Source organism: Takifugu flavidus, chromosome 1, assembly GCF_003711565.1.
Source record: "Takifugu flavidus isolate HTHZ2018 chromosome 1, ASM371156v2, whole genome shotgun sequence".
Lineage (NCBI taxonomy): Eukaryota > Metazoa > Chordata > Actinopteri > Tetraodontiformes > Tetraodontidae > Takifugu > Takifugu flavidus.
This window is the reverse complement of record NC_079520.1, coordinates 4,123,771-4,150,547: the sequence shown is the minus strand read 5'-3', so window position 1 is coordinate 4,150,547 and position 26,777 is coordinate 4,123,771. Positions and strand designations below refer to the sequence as shown.

At 44.7% G+C, this 26,777-nt stretch overlaps 1 protein-coding gene across 3 annotated transcripts in view; it reads left to right on the top strand.

Moving 5' to 3' along the window:
- Window positions 1–26,777, top strand: part of tmeff2a (transmembrane protein with EGF-like and two follistatin-like domains 2a) — a 64,439-nt gene that overhangs the window by 8,916 nt on the left and 28,746 nt on the right. For all 3 annotated transcript variants that reach the window (XM_057039907.1, XM_057039902.1, XM_057039916.1), the window contains exons 3-4: window positions 17,869–17,998; window positions 24,941–24,967. In XM_057039907.1, coding sequence (XP_056895887.1) covers window positions 17,869–17,998; window positions 24,941–24,967 — 157 coding nt within the window. The remainder of the gene's footprint in view (window positions 1–17,868; window positions 17,999–24,940; window positions 24,968–26,777) is intronic.

The window sequence follows — 26,777 nt, the reverse complement described above, 5'->3', positions numbered from 1 at the left end:
TGTTGCAGAGCTTAAATTGGAAAGTGGGCAGATGGCGGGAGAGGTATCGATGCTTTTCACCCTGCTGCCGAGGTGCACTTGAGCAAGGTACAGAATTCCCAAATTCCCAGAATTCATTTTCCTCTTTATAGGAGTCAATAAAGTTTCCTTATTCTTCTGATCACCATAAAATGTCCCAATTCAAAGGGGGGCGAAATAGCTTCCTGGCTTCTCCTGCATTAGATTTTCCAGATGAATGACGGACAGGTGGCAACCCAGCAGATGTAAGTAATGTGATGGGTCGTGTGTGTCCCGATTAGTTGCAGCTCAGTGCCGATGGTCACAGGCCTGTAGGTCCAGTCTTCCAGGTGGGGCAGCTTTAGCACACGTTCCAATGAGCTAAGTATACCAGAGCGTCGCTAGAAATTCCTTTTCCTTAGGAGCGCAGCAGCCTCACATCTGAGTCCTGCGGTATGACGGAGGGATGTCTGGATTAGGGACAGTATAGATCACATGCAACATATGAGACCAGAAAATCTGCCTGCAAGTCTGGTTTGGAGCACACCAGACAGATGTTCGGTTTTATGAGGAGATTATCTTTCCAGCAATATGTCAAGAGTCTTACTGGCTCCTGGTGATGTCACAGGGTTATTAAGCCTGGTTCCTGGCTGCAGGCCCTAGCAGAGGATGCTGACTGTGTTTGAGAGGACATCTAGCTGGTGAATTTTATTTCAACATTTTCATGATGCCGACGATAGTATTTGGAAAAAAATCCTGTCCTTGTTGAAAGAAACAGCCGTTATGTTGTTGACATGATGATTATAATAAAGTCCAACAAATTCCTGAGCGCTAATCTGAATTACTTGTAGGAACGCAGGTGAAATAGGTCATAACACGAGCACTTTTATACGTCTTGTCAAATCTCTCATTTTGAGCTTAGTTCAAGTTTATATAACGCAAAATCGTGGAACTATGACTTTAAATCGAAAACATATTTTTCAAGTAGGAAAGTAATAAAAAGTTAGTTCCCCCGAGAGAAACAACTCTTCCCCCGCGTGTTCTAGTTGCATTCGCACTACTGTTGCAAGGTTTTACCAAAGGTTATTTGCTGTATTTACTCGGGTCGTCTGCACAGACGGACATAGACATTAAAGTTGAGTTAGTATTCAGGAGGCAGGTCCAACCATTGACTGCCTGCTACACGTTGGAGGTAATGTCCATTAAGCCACCGTGATGTTGCACTGAGGTTGCATTCAGAAAATCAAGAATAATCTTGGCGGCACAGGAGATCTTCCATAAGCCCCCCGCTGCCTGTTTGATGTGGCCAGGGTTCGTTGTAATGCCCGACCTCAAATTGCTCTGCGCTTTTCACTGCCAGATGCCGCCTAATGTTTGGGTTGTGATGGCCGCGCCGCTGCAGCTCGCAGCACTTCAAAGAGGGTTGAGATTTAATGCGGGTTCATGTGACTGTAGCGGGAGGGTGTGGAAGGGCGGCACGTCCTTCGTAGTGCGCTTGTGAAAATGCTTTTTGTGCCACACCATCCGCGCATGGTGAACACACGGGCCGCCGGTGCTTCACATGCTGACACAAACACCACAGGCTGCCTGAACACTCCGCCTTTATTTTGCATCCTCGCCGAACAGCTTACAGGGTAGGATTTTTGTCACACTGTGCCCAAAGTTTTGTCTTGAGTTAATAATTAAAAAAAAGGCAATTCCAGCTGCCCTTCATTCTAGCTGAGCTAATTAATGTATCCCTCTTTTACAATACGATAAGCACTAGATTGTCTCATTTAATCCTCTTTCTTCCATTCTTCCGTGGCTCTCTCTCTTTGACTGGTCTCCACGCTGCCACCCGTTAGATCCTGTTATCTGAATCACCTCCTTCTTGTATGTGGGCTTTGTGCTGCTCTGATCCCAGACCGCGTGCTACCTTTAGCGAGTGAATACAGCCGTCTTTGTGTCCATGTGAGGTCAGTCGATACAGAAGGAAAATGGTCTGTAGAGGTTTGGGGATATTTATCAGAAACAATTAGCAGGAATACATTAAAATTGCTTCATTCTGTTTATTTAGTGCTACTCAATACAAAAGCATTGTCCTTATAAAAATGGTGCATTTGGTTTTCCTGTTATTACGCAAAGATAAGCATGGTTTTCTTTTTTAAATGCAAGAGATCTAGCCGAGATACAGATACAGTAATCAGCCTGATCCGTGTTCCACGGAGCCAAACAGCAGCAGTTTATGTATCACTTGTTCCTGTGGTGTAAATCTCCACGGTGTCGTCCATACCGCCTAGCATGAGAAAGGCTGACAAAATATAGAGTGGTGTTATTATTAGCGAGGTAAATTAGCCCACATGACAAGGATCTGAGTCACATGCACATTTGTGGCCTGATTGAAACAGACTGTGGAGCAGCTTTAGAGACTAGAGTTTGTGCTACTCTGTAAATATCAACATATTTCTCCCACACCTTCATTTTTTATGCTGTGGACACAGCTGTGTCTGTTTTCAGCTTGTCCGCTGTTTGAACACAATATCTTTGAACAAAAAAAAAAAAAACACTTCTGAAGGCTCAACAAATGAGGCTTTTTATGGCCAAACTTGGACCTCCGACTTGGACCTTGGAGCGAGGTCAGAGCAAGTCGATCACCCAGTGGTATCAATAAAGGACTCAGACCATACGGGGGGGGGGGGTCATCTTTATTTTATATTTAGGATGTTGGTATATAAATGTACGACATCGTAGTCATTTGTATTGTAAAAGTGTAAAATGTATGAAAATCACCATTTTGGAGAATTGGATGAGGACGTGGAGGCACCTTCTCTCTGGCTTTCACTGCCGATGTGCACACATCTATATTCAATTTACAACCGGAGCACATACAAGATAAACATAACCTCACAGGGAGATCTTTCTTGCCGCAGTTTAAAAGTATGCCATTGTAAGCCCGCGTGCCCGCCCGTAATAACTGATGTGAAAACAGCGGAAAAGCTCAGGAGTTGAAGCTACAATCTCGCAGTTACCGCTTTCAGCAAAGAAGCTGTGTTTTTTTTCACCGCAGTGCACCACAACTGGGATTTATCATTTCTTTTTCATTTCTTTTGCATCCCAGGGTCATCGTGTGAGTGCTATGTTTTTTCCACATTCGAGTTTAAAAGGCTGATTCCACGCAAAGCTTTCTTGCGTAATTATCGCTTGATTAAACATTTGACATTTGCCAGAATCGGCCTTTTTAATAAATACCGGCTCCTCGGCCCTAGACCAAAATAATGCTAAAAATGTAACCGTGCTCTTCCTTGTATTTTGCAAGGATATTGGATATTGATGAGGTTCGTTTAGAATGCTTCTATTCTGAGTGTGGCCTGTTGCCACCTGCCCGATGCGGGCTCTTCTGTGGGCGCTTTGGTTAGGATCGTTAATGATTCCTTCAGCCATCTGAAGCGAGACATGGGAACTGATATAGAATTGTGTCAGTCGTCCCTCCCGAAGAAAAAAGGAGCATCTGTGTCAGTTCCACTGTGGCTGATCTGTCAGACACTATTACAGAGGAGCCAGTCTCATGTGACTCAGCTGAGGAGATTCTGCGGGGAGTTATCGGCCCTCATCAGCAGAAGGCTGCCAAGGAGTCTGAAAGAGCAGAGGCACAAGCAGCCACCCCCCGGTCTTCCTCCCTCCTGTCTCGCTCCATCTTACCACAATGTCCATGACTCATCTCTCCATCACCTTTCTCGCATTGTCAAAATATCTCTGCCCGATTTGTTTCAACTCTCGGCTCCTCCCCCCTTGTTTTCATCCTTCTGTTCCAGTAGAACGAGCATAAACATCACGATGTCTTGGGAGACAAGTTTGTCACTTACTCAGACAGCGTTTGGTGTCTCTCGGACCAGGAGGTCTCTGGGAAAAGCAGCAAAAAACACAGATTTGTCATTCCAGTGGCACTCCTCAGGGAGTTTTTCTTGGATTGTTTGTTTTTAACCCGGTTCACAGTCACTCTGGAAAATTCGTGACTGGAGTAAAGCGCAGCGTAAAGCCAGTTTTTGGGTTTTTTGATATAAATTATTCAAAGTGATGGAACAAGCATCACTCGATTGTCTGTCTTAGTGAGAAATTATTTGAGTTTGACGGAGTCCTTGGGGACTAGTGTTTCCATCCAATAGTGGGATTTAATCAAAATAAAATCCAATTTCAATGGCATCTACAATTCTCACTATATCCATATTGATCATTTGTTGCACCGTGTCACCATCAGGTTCTTGTGGCTGAGAACCTGTCTGGGTTGTGCGATGCACAAACACAATCCGAGTCCAAACAATCAGTGTGGGCAGCTTTGGAGGTGGCGAGGACGCGAGCAGTTAACCATCCTCTGTCTCAAAGCTCTTTTTATTGGGAATCCATATTGACCCCAGCGAAACCAGAGCGTTCTATTCCAGCCTTGGAGCTCCTTATTACACCACACATTCAGATATTTAAACCTGAAGTCAGAGGCTGAGACATCAGCCAGGCCATTAATGGAGTTATTTTAGTTCTTTCCAGACGTTCTGGGAATCAACGCGCTTAACTGTATGTTTTATTTTGACAGACTGGCTTTCGGTTGACCAGAACCTGACCCCTGACTCTCTCTTTTGGCTTCATCCAAACTTCCATCTGGAAGTTTTCTAAAACAGAACTTGCTGTTCAGGGTCTCGTGGAATATCTTATTAGTCTTTGACGCAGACTTTCGCTACTTTGTTCCAGCCCGGTAATGATCCACATGAGAGTTGTTGGAAATTAGGGTCAGGTCTGGTCACAAAATACATTTCCTTGCAAGATAATTCAAGGCCTTTAGACTAAATCTGAGACATAGCAAGGACGTGGATAGCCAGAGCCGTGTGCATTTCCAATAGCATCGTTGAATTGCTTTTGGCATTCGAGCAAGGTTTCTCCTTCTCAACCACGTGTCCTTTTGGATTCAAGAGGGCAGTTTTATTAGAGGGAAAAAATACAAGATGCTCCTCAATCAAGGCAAATTGTACAGAGGCATCAAGAATTATAATCAGCCACAGGAGTGCAACTATGTGTGACAGGAATTCTGATCATTTGCTTGAGCAGTCAGTCTACTATCTGAGGTTGTCTCCCCTGTCTGCCAGAAACTTTCAAGAACTCTGAATTTTCTCGTTCATTTCATCTTGAGGGAGGATGATTTTTAAATAGATAACAAGAAGAATTGGGTTTGTCTTGCACGCAAAATCCACTAATATTGAACATTTAAAAAAGGCCACAATCTGTCTTTCAGTAGTAACATTGAAAACCGAGTTTTAGCACTTTGTGCTGACACAAAATCAACCTCACAAAATAGCAGTCAACCACATTTTCCGATGAGAAACACCACATTAATGTGCTAAAACACGCACTTTCTCTTCCTTGCGAGATCCCTGGTGACCCGCCCCGACACCGAGTCTTGTCACCGGCGCTCCAGAAGGTGTCAATCACGCGGCGACGGGGCCAAGTGAAGGAGCACGGGGGCATGTCAGAAATGCAGAGGAATCTTGGGCGAGAGCGTCTGTCTCTTGTCTCGAGCCACAGGTGCTCAGTGCCACCACCGCAACCTCTGAGGGGGGGTCTCTGTCAGAGACGATAAAAATGCAGCTTTGATATGTGCAAGAAGGCATGAGTAAAGGTTGTGCCTGGGGGTCCCGGCAACCGAAAACAAGCCTAGTGGAAAGCGATTGCTGAGCTCAGGCCTCGCTGACAAGGGATTTGATCTGAAGTGGAACGTGCTGGGCGGCGCTGCCTCCGTCCTCGGAGGCCAGCCCTAGTTTCATGGTGATGTTTATTATTGATAGAGGTGGATGATAGCCTTGGGATGAATTGCATAATCTAGAGCTGCTGCTAATGGATACAGGAAATGGTTCAGGCTATCAGTCAGGTCTTTGTGGATGAAGCATGTGTTTGCATTTGTATGCGTCTGGAGTGTGGTTGGACAGTGAGCTAGCACATAGCGAGCAGCTAATATGCTGTGTGAATGTGACCACATACAACAAGATGCATCATCTAAATGTCCTTTATATGAATTTAACCCCAGTCAGTGTGTGCGTATCACACACACAGTAATGAGAGACAGACATACTGAACACGTAGTGGTCTTCAGAGGCTCGGGCTGTGAAATGTCAGCACTGTTTATGCCTTTTAATGAGCCGAGCTCCAATGGATCGCTGTAATACCACCACAATGCCTGATTTACAGAAGCTGAATGGAAGTTTTCCTTTTAATTTTGGAAATGGTGAGTTACTGCTCGCCTGTCATTGGCTGCGCGTACACGTGGGCGCTGGTGATCAGACTGTGCAACATCATTTTTGTCCAGAATCATCAGTCGTTCTTCCCAGCCATGATGGTTGTCAGCCTTTCACAAACCTGCCCAATCACAGTCATGTCTGACCAAAAAACATCTGTTTTGTCTGGAGTGGAGCAATAAGCATGCTCTCAAGGCCACTGATGGACGCAGAGATCATTTGGTGTGCAGATTCTCCCCCGGTGAGTCAGCCCCGGAGGCAGTCGGCATTATTTCTCACAGTATTCTCAGCTGCAATGATTCGTGGCTGTGTAGCTAAAACAAACAGAACAAACTACAGTATGCTGTAAGCTAATTTAAAACAGCAGTGCCAGTTCAGGGTTTAGAAGATATCCATAGCTCAGACCAGAAACCTGCAGATTTCAAGGACAGAGCAGCTGAAATATGGTTAAGGCCACAGGGATATGCCGCGTCTCACTATAAATTTTGCTGTAGATACGATAGGGAGGGAAACAGATTTGTAGTGCAGAGGAGATATGAAGCAGAGTTCGGTGTAGAACGCGCATGCATCTTTGTGTCAGGAGGCTGCTGAAGTGGTTTGAGCATCTGGTTGCAATCAAGAAGAGATCTGAAACCAGATAACCTGGGTTTCTATTAGTTCACCCCATCAATCAAATGGAACCAAACCTGGCAGAGAAAAGATGTTGCTTAACAATAGGGGGGGGAAATGTCTGTTTGTCTGGATGGGAGCTCTTCTTGGTCCTCCGGTTCTCCTGTGACATGTTGGGTCACCACCAAGTAAATTGCTCATTAGGTTGATTCGACCAAATTAGTCCAGTAGTCCTTTGGGTGTATTACTGGATGGTGTGTGCGTGTCTGTGGAAGCCTCCGGGGTGAATTCCTGCCTCTCGCCCGGTGAGTGTCGGGACAGGCACCAGCACCCACCATTACCCCCGTTAGGGTAAGTAGTGGTTGGCTGAACATGATTGGATGGCATTCGTGAAAGGGAGGAAACTACTTCAAATGTTCTCTTAAAATGATTTGATTTGTGGCAATTCAGGACCTAAAAACCTGTTATCTTGTTGTAATTCCTTCCCTTATTGCCAAGTTAAATCTTTCCCTCTTATGTTAAAAACATTACAGAATTTTCTGACAGCATTTTGCGCAATCCTTTGAACTCTTTCTAACCTCCAATTTATTTCAGCAGGGCAATTAATAAGCAGCGGGCCCAGCCTCCGCACACACAAATCTTCAGGGTTCTATCTCTCTGACCCTTTACCACACATTCAGGTGTAATTATCCCACCGCTTCTCTTCGAAGAGAAACTCATCAAATGTTCCCTCTGCCGTTCTTCCAGCTTTATGCGGCTCCTTAAAACTCGCGTGTGATTTGTCATCATGAGGTCGTTGTTTCACTGGAAACCGTCCCTTTGTGCAAAAGGTTGTTAGGTTATGGAGGCGGGAGTGGGCGGACCATTGCTGATTCAGTCATAGTACTTTAGTAGTAGTACTACGCAGAATTTATGACGGATGAAGTTGCAACTGTACGTAAAACGTCTGGGATCAGTCGAAACCAGGAGAACGTAGCATCGTTTAGCTACAACTCACATCTTCACCTGTTCGACGCCAGCGTCCTTGGGTCAAAAAAAAAGGACTTAAGGGCACACACATTACCATGTTTCCTCCAATTACTATTTACTCGTTACGGGAACGGTGACATACAGCTAATTATTGCTTTGTGGGATAGTTTTGCATGCTCTACTCCCCAAACATGTATTTTGTTCAGCCTCTGTTGTTGAATATTTGAGGATGCATGTTTTCTGTTGACAGCGTCCTGATTATTGTAATTTTTTCTTCATTTGGGTTGGCGACTCCTATGTGAGCGGTGCATTAGGCTGTGCTGTGATAGACACAGAGTCTTTTACCGTCCTCGCACTGTTATCAGTCCAGACACCCTCTCCACCTTTTGAAAGGGTGGAACAAATGGAACAGCTTTAAGCTTTAATGTAGCATTTTGTACACGACTCGCCTCTCGTCTGATAACTCTATCATCCATCCTAATGTGTTTTTGTCTGCATAACTAGGCTGCGAGCACTTAGTCTGATAGCTACTGTACTGGAAGCTCCTCAAGCTCGTGTATCATTACTGCATAAAGGGAAAGTTTCTTCTGACATAAACAATATTTTAGGTTAGTCATTTTACTCCACCTGTGGCTACTAAACCACTCTGAAAGTCTGGAGTGATATTTGGATTTCATTTTTATATCTTGTAAGAACTCCTGTGGATAACTGTTGGAGTTGGCTGCAATATTTATCTACTGTAGATGAAGCAGCAACAAAGTGCTTAAGTTTTAATATTTGTTTTGTGATGTGGTTAGCGATCAATCTTTTCAAGTAATGAATGTTTTCTCATCAACCTTTTCTCATCCAAGGTCTTGAGATGCGTCATCAGAACTTCTAAAAACAGTTTGGAAAGTTTTGGAATGTGCTGCTGGTGTTTGGTTCCACACAAATTTATCACGTGGATGAGATTATATTCTCTCTTAGATTCTGTCATCATTAATGGAAGAACTGTGTACCAACTCCCCCATTTGGCTCGGCTCCGTCGATTTTTACAGTATTTTGCATATGGTTTGGATTTTATTCCTCCTTAAGTAGTGTCCAAACTCCAGACCTTGAAATGATTTTTATCTCTGTATACTGCTGTGCTTAAATTGATGACCATGAGTCTGAGAAGTCTGCTGAGGGCAGTAAATTCTGACTCAAACTACTTTTAACTAGTCTCAAATATGGCAACTAAGGAAGAAAACCCCCTCGGATCAGTGCTGGATCGACTTTGTATCGCGGTAAAATTGTTGCTGTACAGAATGAGGACGGCTCAATACCAGTTTCACGGACCTGAATATGTCACTTTCTCCTTTTAATTTACCAGTAGGCTAAACGCCTTCAACTACAGCCAACAGGGGTCTGTAATTAGGAAACCACAGAACTGCTCAGTGGTCTGACTTAGGAATTTGTTCAGTTTGTGCGTGATCGTCGCTTCTGCTCTAATTGCCATCGCCGAAGAAATCAGCACCGTCACTAATCACCATTAAGCAGTCGGGTTGATTAGTTAAATTAGCATGGAAATCTGAAAGATTGATGCATTTAAAAATACCAGACCATCACCATAAACAGTCACATCGCTCTGAGAGAGAGCAAGTGAAATAAAAGCTTCGATATTTTCTCCCTGTAATGGTGTTTTCACCCTGACGGAGGTATTGGTTTATGGGATTGGCCTTGTGGATGTTTAGTTGTTTAGTTTCCAGAGGAGTGTGCACGCTCTCAAGGTGAAGCAGAGTGGCGTGGGGGGTGCAGGGATCCCGACTGTAACTGCGGTGCTAGCGGAGAGCTTTGTTAACATCTGTTTCCTAATCTCTGAGTGACTTGGCAGTGGTGGAAGACAAGGTCATCAGGTCTTTGATTACTTGCATGTGCTTCAGAGTCGAATTTCCCCTAAAATCTCTGCACCGACAGACTCGTATAATTCAAAAGAAACATAAAAAAGACCAATTATCCGTAGTATCACAGGATCTGCGAATTCCGTGGACTTGAAACTATATTTTGTACCTCATCAAATGTCATATTGGGACTCCTTCTATGTGCCACACATGCTGATGAAGGCGTCCTACCTTAAACCCTTTTATCTCCCTGTTTTATGGTGAAATTGGGCCTCAGGTTTCACCTCTGAAATGTTCCTGAGTGTACCTCAGCTGAATAAAATGCCTTTTCAGCTGTTCTCAGTCATTTTTTTCACCCAGGGGAACACAAACGCACAGTTCCACAGCCGTGACACCGAGCATCCGCAACAACCGCTAAGTCTGGTTGTCAGTTGTGACCTGTCGGCCCTTTTTTAACCAATTAAAACCAAGCTGTTTCCACCAAGGTTTGACCATAAAATGAACAAGTACAATTACTTTGGGTGTTAATCTTCACCAAAACTTTAATACAGTTGATAATGTCGGTGTATACGAAGCTCTTGACTCTGTAGTCTGGGATAAACAGCAGGAATAGCTTTATATGCTTTATATGGGCACTCTCAGTCAGAAAGGGCTTTAAACAAAGTTAAGACGCATGTCTGTCGTTTGGGCTTTAGATCGACATTCATCTTCGGCATTTGAGGCACCGGCTGTGGAGAAATTTAGTGCAGATGTAACTGTGTGCAGCTGTCCTGGGACCGAGAGCCGCTGACTGAATGGATGCAACATTGAGCCCATTTGAGTTAAGGCTTTCTTAGGGAATAGCCCGTGCCAGCTCTCCTGCCTGTGCAGCAGCCACTTGCTGCGTTAGCATAGTAGCGCTCACAGCTGAGCAAGTCCCATCATTAGCAAGTGATGTGACCTCTGCTCTGCAGCTGCTGTATCCTGGACCACAGTGGATCCATGCTGCAGAACTGATAGATTGCCATGTGACAAAGCCTCATTGTTTACCACTGTAGCACTAAAACAAAGGAAAAGTGATGCTAACTGAAATTATTCTACAAAGGTGGTTTTTCTCCTGTATCATGTGTTGGATCAGACACAACGTCCACATTTTAAATCCAACCAGGCATTCATTCACTGGATTTATTTTAGGCTCTTTCACACATTGGATCCATTTGCTTCCAGGCAAATAGGCACCAGCACAAAGAAAACGACACGCAACACATAAAAATAATTAATCTAATATGAAACTACATTGTAGCACAGTCCCCGTGATTAAACAGAATTAGCCCACACCAACACCACAAAAGCATCTGATGTTTAATTAGCAACAGAAGTCCACTGTTAGGATTTTCAAAAGCTGATTAATCTAAAGACCCCCACTCTGATTAGAAAATATTGACACAGTAAGAAAGGAAATATCCTTGACTGGAACTGGTATCAGAATAATGAAATCATGCTACCTGTCCGAGTCTGTCTGTCTGTCTGTCTTCGGTTTTGAACAGCTGACCTTGGGTTGTCCTTAGGATTTTCCCCTGTGAATGGAAACTTTGCTTCAGGCGGCTGCAGCTCTCTTTAAGAGTCGTCCCGTCGGACGTGTCCTCCTGTAGGTGTTTAAAGCAGAGTAACCTGAGATCAGAACACTCCAGACTGCAGGGACCGTCTGTCAGCAGGCAGCTCAGGTAGATGATGACAATGCTGTCGATGCTCCAACTCAAACATGAGTGATCTATCCGACACATATCTGTGGTTCCTTTGGTAAAACCCCGGGGGACTTCTTTGGTTTCTTCTAAATTTGATGCACAAACGCTGCAGGTATTTGAGTTCTTTGGAGATACAATTTCATAAATGACCCACAAAATTGGGCTGTGGGACTAGATGAGGGCAATCGTTAGCATCGGCTAAATGTGCGCCTTTAGACAGGACTCGCTAGCATTTCAGTAATACAAAAGAAATGTGATTACTCGGTTTACGGATGTGTCTGTGTGTGTGGGGGGGGGGGGGGGGGTCTATTTGCTGTAATGTTACACACATTACTCTACAGTATTAGGGGAAAAAAATATTGTGGCTGAGCTCAGAGCCTGGGAAAAAGGTCCAGGAACTTTCCCCACCATGTGACATGGAACAGACCGTGATTCCTTCATGGCAGAACGAACCTGACAAGCTGATGTTTTACGTGATCATTGCACATATAGGGTTTACTGGCTGTGGCTGAAGCGGAGCTTTGGACAGGCAGACGAGTCGTCTGTGCTCCTGCTTATTGAAGCTTATATCTTGTCGTGTCACGTTTGTTGTCCCTGCATTTGGAAGGGGCTCTGTGGCTGAAATTGGCCTGCTTCCCTCCGCCGATGGCTGCGCTCCACTTCACTCTACATATCCAGTCTCCTTTGTCTCCCACTCTCGTGGTTTGGACCTTATGCTTCCTCACTCCACCCTGTCAGAATCTCATCTGGCACCCTCTCTCCTGCTGCCCTCTCTGCATTCCTTTAACTCCCATCCCCACTCTGCTCCTCCCCTCCAGACCGCCGTATCTTATACCTCCTCGGTAATTCATGCCTTTCGAAGCTCTTAGGAGGCACGGGAAGCATGTTGATGCTTCGGTTTGTTTTCTCATTCGGTTTTGAGCTGTAAACTAGTAAGACAGTGCATTTTAGTGTTCCAAGTGTTCAGAGGTGTCGGTTAATGTGCCGAATCCAAAGCAGGTAGAGAGGTGACGGGACCTGGCGGCGCTCCCAAAGTTTAGCCTTTGGAGCCGAGGCGAGGAGGGCTCCGACAAGACAGATCCACAGCAGCCCCTGCAGGAGGTTCGTTGAAGCAAATCCAGCGGAAAACAGAGGCAGTGGGAACGATTAGATACGGTACCGAGCGTTTAGTAAAGAACTCGGCCCAGAAATGTGCATCAAAGGGGTGGGGGGGCGTTCGCGCACGCGACCCCACGTCCGAGACCGTGGACATCTCAGCTGCTGCTGCGTGCACGGCCGGCGCTGTCCAGGTTTTATCACAGCAGACGCGTGGGGCAAAGACTGGGACGTTTGTGGAGCCCAGACCAGCAGGCACATAAGGCCGCGCCATCTGTTGTTGGCCTATGCCCCCCCCCACCACCGCCACCACCTCGGCTGACCTGTCTGGAAAGACTCGTGGAGGCTTTAATTGCATCACCTCCTGTCTCTGCATCTCTGTTTCCAAAATTCCTGGTATTTAAACCATTTCCTGTATCTCATATGGGGTTTTTGGAGGGAGGGGTTCCTTTTTCATGGGCCGACTGCAGCACAAATGCAACAGTTGACGCCTCGTTTTCGTATATCTTTCAAGATACTGAAAGATCAAAGCGCTGTGTGTGTGAGTGTGTGTGGGTGTCGGGGGGGATTGAAAAAAGTGACCTCGGCTCACTCTCGACATCAATCTTGTCAAGTCTGCGATGAAGAAACGGAAGCCTGGCAGATAATTGACAGGAAGGGTTGAAAGCGTCAGTCGGCATGAAAGCAACATTATCAGCCCAGTCGTATTTTTAATTTGCTGGTTTATTTCTGAGGTACAAGGTTCAATTTTTTTTTTTACCCAAAGATGTGCAACTGAACTCATTATTACTTGGGAAGAATTTAGCTTTTCGACACTGTTCTTTTTATAGCGAATCCCAAACACTCCACCGTCTCCTCAGTCGCCCTTTGTTGGCCCTTTACTATTTTTTTTACAATTTTTATTAAAAAAAATCTTTGTTCAACTATTGTCTGCATGTCTGGTTGGTATGTATCGTCTCTGTATCAGCTCCTTTAATTGGATGCAATAATTAAAGCCATGTTTGTTACTAAAGGTGTTGAGGTGACTGTAATTGGGAGGCAAGAAGCATCATTTTAGGATCTTGAAACCTTTTCGTATTTCATATTTTCTGGCATCTATCCCAGCATGCACCTTTTGGCCCCTGGTGCCGGCCAAAGGTCCCGACCGCTGCGGCTTTGCTTAAACTGGGTGGTGATGAAGGGTGAATCCCGCAGCCCGTCGCCATTTCTTGTTTGCCACCTCTGCACTGGAAAACATCTCTGGCATTTGTGTATTTATCTCATGGTGCTGCTGGAGTCTGCGCACAGCTGCAGCCCCCGTCCCAACGCCCTGGAGACAAAGGTTTTGAATCGCTCTTCGTCTCCTTTTCCACAGGGATAAAAGCCAATCGCAGCAACAACGCCGGCGGTGGCGTTTTCATGGCAGAAGAAGACACTCTTAAAAGACTCCCGCGGGGTTCTGCTGGGCAGAGTTCCCATCTATTGCATCATGGTTGGCAAAAGAAGTTCGAGTCCCCTAGGTTAGAGAACAGCCTTAGCCAGATGGGAGAGAGTGTAAGGGGGGTGGGGGGCAGAGGATAGAGGGTGTCAAAAAAGCTCAGGCCCTGCAGTAAGCTATTCCAAGCCCCTTTGTAGGGTTGCCATTTTCTTCTTTCCCTCCCGTTCTCCTTTGAGGGGATTTTCTATTCTGCTCCCTCTCTCCGTCTATGTCCCCATTTCTTCTTTTCATTCCTTTTTAAAAAATTTATTTTGTGATGTTTCTTTTGGTGCCTTGCTTTCCTTCAGGCACCGCGGTCCTTTTATTTTGTGATTGTTGAGCCAGAACCCCCCCCACACACACACACACACACACACACACATCTCACACACATCCCCTCTGCATCAGACTTATGTATGTTGTCTATTTTAATATGTTTCAGTTTCCTTTCAGTCTCTTTACACTCACTTCTACGACCCCCCCACACACACAGAAGCCCAATTTCACCCATCAACTCCATCTCCAATCTTCTCTCCAGTCTCTTTCCTTCCCGCATCCCAATCCCTCTGATCAAAAGCTAGCCTGCATTTCCCTCCTCCTCCCCCTCTTCTTCCTCCTGCTGCTTTTCCTCCACTGTTTCCCTTCTTCTATTCCACCATTCTTTCTCCTCAGCTGCTCTTGCTCTCTCACCCGGCTGCTATAATGCTTCAGGGCTCCATAATGGTTGGTTTTGCTCCATTCCCAGCGTGCATCAGCCTGTACGTGTATCAGATAACACAAAAGTCCCGCTCAATGTAAAACATGCAGGTTATTGTGCGAGATATCCAACCTACAAAGCCTCTTTTTTATTTGCAAATAACACCAGATTCTTAGCCAACGCCTGGTGAGAAGTTGGAGGAACCGTACTGGTTCCTCACTGTGCTCAGCTACACCCAACAGTGTTTCATGGCCACTAAAAGAGTGCGATCATTCCCCCGAAAACAATTACTCTCTCATAAATAATATGTATGATTTTATCTCGTGTTGTTTGGATCCATGGTGTTTATTTCATTAATCAACCGGGGCTTTGTTGTTGTGAGCGTGCGGAGTATTTGGAGCTCAGAAAGTCTTGTAACACTGTTTGAATGTGAGAAGTACTGTTGCTGGGCAGGGGTTTAAAAAAAGGAACACTGTCTTTGAGCAGAGTTGGGGAGTGTTGGTGTTTTTTCCATAGAAGGGTGTACTCAGAGGAAGACTTTAAAATGAAAGAAAATGCTGCACAGAATCATTTGTCAACAATAAAATGCATGGCGATGGATTAATGGAGGGAAGAAGGAAACCCAGCAACTAAAAAGGTCACCCGTGCTTCCTGATGGCATATATTAGTGATAAAAGGGCTGATGTCAACCAGAATAAAGTGGCAGACTTGTATGCTTACCTCCGGTTCTTAGACTGTGACTCTTTGGGCTTCGAGGTCTCTATGAATCCTTAAAGTCGGCCTTGAGAATATCGCCACATATCACATCCACTGCTGCTCCTCTGAGCTTTTGAACAGTAGCTCCTGCACATTAGTCAGGACTTCATGGGCCACATTTCCTTTCATTCCCAATAAGTACAAACGCAGGTCAGGGACAACGCTGACGTTGGCAGCGCTCACGTGGGCCCCACAGATGTCAGGTTGCAGGTGTTCATGACGGGGCGGAAGTGAAAGGAAAGAGATTTTTTGCCAGGTTAAGGAACCTTAGCGACGAAGGTAGATGTGCTAACAGCTCAATATTCACCTGTCCTCTGTGAAGAGCACTGCACCTCTTCACGTAGGTACAGTTTAACAGGTTCCAGGTCATTTCAGCCATTTCAACAGGGGAACCGAAGTGTGGATAACGAGCTGTGAGCTCCTGATCCTCATTCCACCAGGGTCCTCAAGAGAGCCCCATGTCCTTGTGATGTCACAGCAAGCAGCAACATATTTTCACACTATGTTTTCAACGCGTTAAACGTCACCAGGTTACAGGCCACGTTTACAGCGGGAGTTTCTCTGGACTTCTGAGAGCCATGGAGTGTTTCTCCACTGAATAAGCAGCGGCTTCCTGCAGCAGGGCAGGAAAGAGGACTTTAGTTTCAGTAGAAAGGCTCTTCTCCGCCAGCCCAAATTAAGACAAATGAAAAGCACGAGTCGGTAGTCTTGTGACACAAGTCATCTGAAAACTCTGGACTCGCTTCACTGCTGCCAAACCATGTGAGAAGATGAATAACTCACACTCCAACCCCCACTTTAGCTGTTTTGCACTGGGCCCTTGAGCAAGTCACTTCAGCTGCAACAGCGGAGGAGAGCAGCTAGCTTTGACCAACGTCGCCTTATTTTAATATTTTGAATCAACGCTGTCTCAAACATGTTTGCTGTCATCGACTCGTCATGTCAATATGAAAAAAGAGATCTGGAAGAACCTCTATTGTGGTCCATGACATCGTTCATAATAATAACCTGTCTGAGAACAGTTGTTTTCAAGGCCTTTTATAATTGATGATGCGTCACTTCAGTAATCAAACACAGTGCTGACGAGGCTTCTTTCCAACTGCATTCAAGCCCAAATCGCCAAACTAATTTATGTATCTGTCAAACCTGTGACAGTGTAATGTATAGAGCCATTCTACAACTTAATTGATCTATTATGTTGTATACAATAACAGTTGTAGCTTTTCCCCAGGGTAGCGTATTCCTCAATTTATAATCTCTTTTGCTTTATGGGCTTGTTAAAACATCATGAATAAACCAGATGTTAAATCAAATAGCGTTTATAACTGCATAAGAATCTTCCACATCTCAGCTGCATTAAACACACGTATTTCAGTTATTTTATCTCATTATTGCAGTGCTGTTGCTACGTGGCAGGAAATGTTGCTAATATTTCTCATTTTTTTCACAGCCCTGTCACTTGGGCTGAAATTCCAAGCTGATTTATTTTTTGAGGTGTGTGAGAATGTGACAGAATGCCGGGAATCACCGCGGGGATCCTCTCTCAGGGGACGGATAGGTGTTGTGACACTGACACCAGACTGTCACGGTGCACTCAACAGGCGGTTTGTTCCTGGGCTCATGTGCAGCCTTGAGCTTAGGCTGTTTCATGAAGGAATGACAATCAGCATACAAGAAGCCCAAAACAAACCCAACAAACAGGTGCTTCACATGGGGTAAATCACTGGTCTCTGCCTCCACGTTCAGCCAAACGGGAGCTGACCAGTTTCCTGGAATTACCTGGGTTCTTCATCCATCCACGGATGCATGGTTGGATCCTGACAGCATATGAATAAATGTATAGATCCTCCAGTATCCGTGTCCACATGCAGGCGGTGTGTTTTTGCTTTCCTGGGTCTTCAAAGTTTGGTAACTGCTATATTATGTGACGTGGGAGCTGCAGTCAGTGTGGTCCTAACATCCCCATGACCCTGTTATAACTCTAGATGAAGCTCAACGGCTATTAGACATGGCTGCCAGTGAGGAAGGGTTTATAATCACGGAGAACGAGGCGCCTTTTGACTGTGGGTTGTGCTCTAAATGGCTGCATTTTAAAATGTGTGATCTGTGAATTCATTCATTATTCATTCAAAGGGGTTTGTATTTGCAGCTGAGCATATCTCGCTTTCAATTTGAAAAGACCACTCCAGGGTGAGGAGAGCAGCTGGCTAGGAGAACAAAGATATGGTGACAAATTTCCTTCCATCACATTTGCTTTCAAACCTGGCATTAATGAAATGGATCACCCAGGGCTGCACCGCACCCCTCCTCACGACAGAGGCATCTGTCTTCATATGGAATAATGACCGCTGCGTTTGAGGACAACCCACTCCTTTGTTCAGTAATTACCTTTCAGATTTCTGCTTTGGCTTTACGAGCTCACCTGTTTCCTTTGCCTTTCTCCTCTCTGCAGTGCAACAACGACTACGCCCCGGTGTGTGGCTCCAATAATCAAAACTACCAAAACGAGTGTTTCCTGCGCAGAGATGCCTGCAAGCAGCAGTCGGAAGTACTAATCACGTCAGAAGGCGCCTGTCCTGCCGGTAGGTTCAGCCACATCTCTCACTTACACCTAAACACACACACATTCTGCCTCACACGTGCTCGCGCCGCCCTGCAGCACGCGCTGAACGTTTGCAGAGGAAACGCCGAGCATGCTAATGCTCACACTTCCTGCACTCCTGTCTGAAAGCGCATGAATGTTTTAAAGAATTTTTAGGTAGATGGGATGAAATGAATGCCGCCCAGTGAAGTCATTTAGCCATTCAGCCAACAATACATGCAAATGCTTCGAGTGAACGTGGGATTAATGAGACATGTTTACTTCAAAGGAGTAAAACACACAGAGGATGAAAAGGAATGACGAGGTGAGCGGCTGATGTAATTATCCCAGGTTAACGGTAACTCGATGGCAGCAGCGGGTGTTCTCGCATTCCGCCATCCTGAACGTCAGACCCTCGGGAAGAAATGGGAACGTTGTGGCACGAGAGGCCTGAGGGATCAAACGGTTTTCTTAGGTTTGCCATTGAACGCCACATAAGGCCTGACGACAGTGGCCCTTTGCCACGTGGAAACAAACGGCATAAAACGGAAACACTTGGCAAATGGTGGTCGGGCGTCTGTTAGAGGTGGCGAATGAGGTGCTGAATGCAGCAAAACACTGAGCGCCTGAATCGTCTCGATGGCTATTTCCTAATACACTCCTCCTGCACCGTTCCTAATAACTTCTCACCTCGGTGCTAATTCGTAGCGTACACAAAGGAGTGAGTTCAGTCTGGATACGTTCGGGGCTTCATATTCACCAGCAATGCATGAAATTGAATTTCACCAACTGACGTTTCGATTCGTATGTAGTGCACTTAAAATATCCAACAGTACATCACGCACTTAGTAGTGCAGGGCCAGCGGGCACGGACCCAGCAATATAATCCATACCGTAGATATATGAGAAGAGCGAACAGTGTGTGAAATCTTAGAATTGCTTTCTTTTTTTTTAATTTAGAGGACAGCAGAACATCTTCCAGTTTCCTGCTGGTGATGTCGATCGTGTACTGAACAACCTCAACATGCACAAGCACAATTAATCCATTTAGAGGCTGGTAAACCAAATCATTATTCCATCACACTGTCTCAGCTCAGATCATTGAACACCCCCCCCCCCCCCCACCCCCACCCCCACCCCCAACATCTCTGTGACACACACAGACCTGCACGTACCTGATATGATATACACACATAACATTTGACATAAGTGCGTGTTTGTTCATCTCTAATATTGAACTACTTGATACGGAAACCCGACAGTTGTCGCCACACATTAAGAATTACTCCTATTTTTTGCAACTTTCATAAAGAAATAAAGACAGGCACAATGTAAAAGTACACGTGAAGCATTGCTGCGCAACACAGTATCTTTGCTTTTGTCATTATTAGGCTCCAGCCGTCACTGTTACGCGTGGCAAATTCCTAAATCTGCACAGACAGAGCTGGAATTTTCTGCTCTCCAACTTGAATGGTGCACAGAGGCATAAAGACGGGAGACGAGTTTTGAATCCAACGGTTTCACATTAATAAGTGATGAAGCTCCTTCGCTCCCCGGCTGCATTGCTTGTTGTACATCATTCCTAGAAGACAGGACTGCTGCTCTTCGTACCGTTCTCTCGTCTTTTTATCTCCCTTCCTGGAAATGGAAAACAGCCCCTTTTAATTTCCCACCGTTTGCATTGGTGGCTGCAGATGAAGTTGAGTATTTAAGCTGCTGAGTAGGTGTCTACAGTCAGAAAAGGTCAGACACTTCATTAGTCCTGTTGTGGAGATGAGAAGCGCTGCTCGGAGTACGTAAAGTCGGGGATGCTGGGTCATAAAAGCTTTAAACGTATGTTAATTCAGTCTGGCAGCTGCTATAAATAAAACCTTCTGAAGGTGACTTTGTTCATTTGCGATGTGCAAAATGTGTGAGATTCTTTTTTCTTCGCCTGTGGATTGAGTTGTACTTAATATAACCCAGAAAAACAAAGTGATCACACAGTATATTGTTTTAGGCTAGAAATCAATCCGCATCCTCGCAAGATTGGATTGGAACTCGTGCGGTCAATTTTGGCCGATGCAATGTCTTTAATCCACCGATGACGGATCCAGAATGACGAAGATCTATTTTAAATTCCCAGACACCCGCCAGGGAATTCTTCCTGACTGTGCCAATAAGTGAGCGGCTCTCTGAATAATGTCATTAGCTGTGGAAGAAGGGCAATGAACTGGGGAGATGATGGTGATACAAGCAGGAGGTGTGTGAATCCCTGGCTAAACAGCTGCCGCTGTTGTTTGCCAACGTTTAAAAGGCTCAGAATAGGATGGGCGGAAGTTAAAGGGAGAAAAAGGAAACAACGATATAAGAATTGGCAGGAATCTGGAGAAATGTAGGTGCGTTCCAAAACAAAATCCCAAAACATTCCTCAGATTTCTCCCAACCCTTAGTTTCAGTCTCTACAGACATAGTTCCTATCATGCTAATGTGTGTGTGGTGGGATTCATTAGCGGGTCCTGTCGCTATGGGGGGGGTACCTGGACGACCCGTTTAAGCACCTGGTACCAGTCTGCTTCAGGGCACCAGCCGGGAATGACAGGATTCCGGTTTCAGGGCATTAAATGGAGTCGTTACTCGTTCTTCTGTCATGTCGCGATGGTCAAAGTCCTCTCAACTGCTGAGGATCAACAGTTTTCCCAACAGGCAACTTCTTCAAGTAAATCACCATGGAAAGAAAAGGAAAAACTAGTTGTGAAATTCCTGCATATATGAGTCTGTGGGACCCGTTTTCACTTTTTATTAAAAGAAAAATGATCAAATTAATTAATTTTTCAAACTGAGACTCACTGACTTTGGCTCATTTTCTGTGAAGAACATATATCACCTCATTTCGATGTGTAAATTTGTTTCCACTCATATCTTGATTTTAATTGATTTTATTATGTTTTAAATAATAAGTTATAAATGTGACCTAACAAAGGTAAAGGGCAAATATTAACCATATATATTGTTTATACTGCTTGTAATTGGGATAAGGTAAACATCTGTTCAGTATTTTAACATAAAAGTGTTTGATTGTGAGCCATTAAAAGCCACAAAATGCAACGGGTCCATCAGACCCACAAACGCTGGCTGAGTAACAACAATATGAACATTACACAAGGGTTAAAAAAATATCACAAATACACCTTTTCTCTGCTTTACTTACAGTAGTTTGTAACCAATAACTGGGGTAAACAAACGACCCTGGATGCAGAACATCTCCATCCCGAAATATCTGATATCAGGACAAATCCTTGCTCCAACACGTGGGATTTCTGTGGCAGCGGACTTACATAACTGAGAGCTACACACAAACCTTTCATGTGGAAAAGTAGGCCAGGCAGCTTCTTCTGAACCGTCTCTTCTTTTCGACATGCAGCCATTTAGCTGATACCCTCAGCTTGGCGAGCTCGCAACAAACACTGAGATGATGTAAGAAACGGAGCCGTTTCACCCGAGCCGCGCAGTCCGGGCACACGAGAGGCTCGATGGTTGCTGGGTCGTTGACTTTACTTAGGATTTTATGCTTGAAATCATCGAGCCGTGCCCTATAATATAAGGAAAACAATCCAGTCTGCCGACGTTTGGGCCGTTGACTTTCCCGAATTTGTTACAGCGTCCCTACACAATTCTTTAAAACATCTTTAAAGCCTGTAAAGAAAATAAGAAGATAAATAAACCCAGACAAAGTGAGAGTTCTGGAAGGTGTCTGTTGAGGGTGCTACAGCACCCCCTGTTGGCAGGACTTGGCATAATTTGCTGCTGTTATTTACGTGGTTGCTTTTCAACTCCTGTGCATTCAATTATACTCAATGTGCTAAGATTAAAGAAATAATCTCAACAAATGTTTTGAGACCAAAGAAAGCCTCAGAAATAAGATTTAACAGGGTCTAAGAGAGACTGCGGCATTCACTTCTTCCCCAGTGGCAATAGGTTTAAAACACAAACAGTTTTGGCATAATGAAGTAATAAATAACAGAGCAGTAAATAGACACACAAAAATAAGCTGCTATTACTTTAACGTGAAGATTCTTGGCTTCTGCGCTTCAACACTCATTAAAAACTGCATTTTATTCATTGCAGAACCTCAGGTGAAAACTGAAAGCCAGTGACTTTTGAGCTCTGTACATTATGAGGTCTCCTTGTGTTTAAGCTCCTGACAGACCTGCAGACGCTTTCGTGGTGTGTAATGAACCAAAGAGACACCTGACACGTCAGCTTCAGTTGGCCTTATTAACCATCTGTGATGCTGCGGAGGCCAAGAGGCCAGACCTCAGAGTCCAAACAATAAACAGGAGGCCTGCTGAGGCGCCGCAGTCATGTGGTCGGGGCACGCGCGCGCTCCCGTCTGTGTCCAAGTGTCACGCCGCGGCTGCTTCCGAACTGACCCCAGAGGGCTCACGGCGCCTAAACACTTCCTGTTTTATTCAACGAAATATCCACGAGGTGAAGCATTAATTTTACCGCCTTTGATTGCAGGGATCATCTATTTTAAATCACCTTCACACACCGACGCAACATTTTAACATAAGCGAACACACAAGAGCGCAGCAGCCATTACGCAGGAGAAGATTTAATTGGCATTGTTAAAATGTCAATGGCATGGTAAATCACCATTTTGCCGCTCTGCAGTTCCTGAGCGGCGACAGACGTCAGGAGCCATATGTTTGCCTTATTATTCAACGTGTGCACGTTTCAGTCGACCGGTCACTAAATTGAAACCCGTAGACTAGTCTCACCGCGGTTTATCTTCTAAATAAATAACCGGGTGGGTGGTAACCCTCACCTGGGCTCAGCTCCCAGAGCGGTTTGCATGCGTGTGCTTCCTCTGGGCGCTCAGCCCTGCTGTACTATTGATGGAGATTGTTGATTCCGTGGTCTTGATAGTAGGATGGTTGAAAGTTTCTTAAAAAAAGGCTTAAATCTGACTCCTGGTATGTTTCATGTAGCCTTTTATTTACCAGTTTAACGCACGATGCACAGATTTAATACTTAAAGATGAATAATCACTCAGTGTGAGCTGTGATTTAATCTGACAACATTAACCATGATTGTGCCTGTCTTTGGGCCTGGTTGAAGTTTAACTTAGAAAGAGCCAAAGAATAAACAGCAACACCTCTGTGTCAGAGTAGGTGCTCAGATCTTTAATGATCCTCTAACGCACCTTGTTTTTAAGATGTTAAGAAAAGGTGTCTGTGTGTGTGAGTGTGTGTGTGTGTCAGTCAGGGTTGCAGTGTTTTATTGGAGCCTCAGGTGGCCTCAGAAGAATAGTTTGCTTTATTTTCATCATTTGTTCCAGAAGAAAAGAAAATTCAATCATCTTCTGCCAGTAGATGGAAGCCATTTTCTCCCTCTTGGCGCTCTTCTTTGAAACTCCTCTTTGGGACCCTTCATTTGGTACAAAAGCAGCAGAAAAATAAGCCTTATCTCCCTTTCCATTTTTTTTTAATGCCAGTATTTCTCTCTTCAAACCTTTGCCCTTGCACAGGCGCTAAAGATTTTTATTGATCCTCCTCAAACCCCTTCTGACTTCAGCCTGATCCTTCAAGCTGAGCTGCCTCACAAACCAGTGCACATCCAGTGTCCCACGTGGTCCAAGGACACTGTAATGGCTCTTTAAAGCATTTAAAAGGAGATAAGACAGAGGAGACTAGAGACACTAAAGGGTTTTGCCCAACATTCACCATCTGATTGCTTCATTTTTACCTACTTTTGACCTGTTTCTCACAGTTAGCCTTGCTACATATACTACGATAGTATAACATGCATTTTATTCAGGACTTTGCCTCTTATAGGTCACTTTTGAAGTGTTTTTTTCAGTAGTTAACATGCTGATCAGCATGCAGAGACAATGTCATGCTAATATTATATGGATGCTAATATTATTGTGATGCTAATATTTGTGATAGGGCAAACCATTAAAAGGACTCGCAATCAAGCAGCCTTGATGAATAATTTACCCTTTTTACTTTTCAGCCAATTAAAAATGGCTGAAGCCAAACATTTGTGGACTTATGGAAGTCCTAAAAGCAAATATAAGCACACCCAGCTGAGAGAAGAAAACGGAAGCAGTAAAGTCTAATATAGGACTTCTGTAGGTCTACTAATCTGTATTTTAAGAAAATGGTTGTTTCATCACATCTGAATAGCAAAGGAGCAATAACTACAAACAAAAACGAATCATAATCCAATGATAATTTAGCGACGGTCCCTAAACTGAGTTATAGCAAAATATCACTCGCTTTGAAATAGACATAGTAAATAAAATTCAGGGGAAAGGAAATATTTGTTCTAACCTGAAACTTTGCAAAACACTTTGTCATCAAATTAAATTTTGTTTTGTCAAATTTCAAATGTTTGTACAATCATAATTCACTATTTTCCTGTCACAAATGTGCTCGAAGCTTTCGCCAATAACCTATCAGGCGTGACTGTTGATCACGGAGGAAGCGTCTCGGCTAACGTGTGGTTGTGTGGAGTTGAGCTTCTCCGCCTCGACGATCCTCCAGTGTTCCCAGCCAGAGGGGTCACTCACCAGTTACGTGAAGCCCGCGTCCCCAAATGTTTGCGGCTACCCTTCCGCAGCTGTGTGGCTAAACAGTTCAGCGAGTTCCCTTCAGGGAGATCCGCGCTGATCTGTAGGGAAAGCCGGCGTCACACGCAAACAGATCCACAAATGGAATCAACTGGAGTGCCTTCCCACAGCCCTGCTGGAGGTTCCGGTTGGGGAGCTCAAGGCCTCGGGGCACTCAGAGCATCACCTCCTTCTTATCCCCCTGTTTCTGTTTCTCTTCAGCGGCTGAAGTTTCTCTTCACACTGGCCTCGACACACACTCATATATGCACATGCACGCTCATATCTAGCTATTATCAGGCGGTGTAAGCCTCTGGTTAATAACTGTTTGTTCTCCTCCTGCAGATGCTGGGTCAGGATCAGGAGACGACGGTAAGGTCCCTCACAGCTTCCTCTGTTTTAAGTCCACGCTCGCTGTGTGTTCAATGCAATCTCCTGCACCCGGCAGGGCCTCTTTTTGTGCGACTGAGTGCAGCTCAGGTCTACAGTGGTCCGAGTAGAAGGTGGCTTTCTGTCTTTGTGTTTTAGTGAAGAGGTGCATCCTGGGAAAACTGAATGGAATAGACAATTAGGTCACTGTCATTCCCTTTAAAAACGCCGTGTTGCAGCGTATTTGTTTAAATAGGGCAGCTCATTGATTAGAGGAGAACGAAGAATAAGGGAACTGATTTTTTTAATTTAAATTTCAAGCTTATCGCAACAAGACGGCTGAGTTTTATATTCAGAGTCAGATGCTGGCATAGAATGCAAAGAAAAATGTGAAATATTCAACAGAAGGCAAAGACTTGGTTTCCTTGTGTATTTTCCTCGCAAACTCGAGCTTTACTCAAGCTATTTAGTTTAAAACTTTTGTCAAATAATGCTTTTGAATCAACATTTTCGGATGACGATTATCTTTTCAGCACAATGTTAGCTTCAGAATTTCAGAGGATGCTCTGTTATTACGCAGTTATGAACTGCCAGCGTTAATGTTCCCTACATGCTAATGGTTTTCACGTGTCACCTAATGGTCCTCATAAATATGTAGAGTGCTTTGGCGTGTTTTAGAAGACTGTTTTGGTTGCATTGCCCTGAGGATAGGGGCATTTAAAAGCAGAGAAGTTCTAATGTGAGCACTAATGTGGCTGCCTGTCTTTGCTAACACTGTTGTCATAGAAGGCTCATAATCATCCTACAAGGCTAACCTTTGGAAGTATTGTTCTTGCTTCAGAACTTGCTGTCAAACAGGGCAGGTAACACAACATTAAAATAAAAGTTAAAAGCATGTCCTGCACAAAGCCGAGTAATTAGCATTTGCCTTCACAACCTACCTTGAAAGCCGAAACATGCAGACATTACAGGACCGTAAATTAAAGCAGAAGCCCTGTTACGCTGAACACGCTCCCTTGTCCTCCTGAATGGATTCTTCCAGTCTTTGCCTCGTGGACAACAGAGTGGATCACTGCGCCCTGAGTGGGCGTCGAATGTGCGTGCATTGATTTCACGACGGCGTAGAGCTCAGGGCTGTGGGTGGTTTTTCTATGAATGACCTAAATAATCATCTAAAACCTCCAGCCGATATTCATAATGTCACTCAATTACGACTCTAATCTGTTCCCTAATTGACTAATGAGCTTCTGCACAAACACAATAGATGACACAATCCATTCATAAGTCACATCTGTACACAAACACACACGTGTGTTGTTGTGTTTCTTCACCCCCCCCATTAAGTCTCACGCGTGGATCGTCGGCGCACACGCATGACGGAGAGATTGAAAAGGAGATTAGTCGGCCACAAAATAAAAATGACGGGAGAATGAGCGGAAATGAAACTGCTGCTAGGTCGACCAGAGAGAGGGGCGAGACAGGGATGGAGAGGGAGGCGAGGGAGACCAAAAAAAAACAAAAAGAAAAGGGGAACGGCCGGAGGAATGCCACAAAATAGATAACAGTCACGAAGGAACCACAGCTGAGTGAGTCGGAGGAGACGAGTGAGGAGAAGCAGGAACTAAGCATACCTTTTTACATAAACCGCCAGTTCATATGAGTTCAAAAGTGACGCTTCTGAACCAGTTCAAACTGTACTTTGTGACCTTTATTTATAAATAAGAATAAAGACACAGTGGCATATGAGCATCACATGTGGGCTGTGAAGCTGACCTCAGCATTCCTTTATGTTGCATTAGCTTTTGCTCCGAAC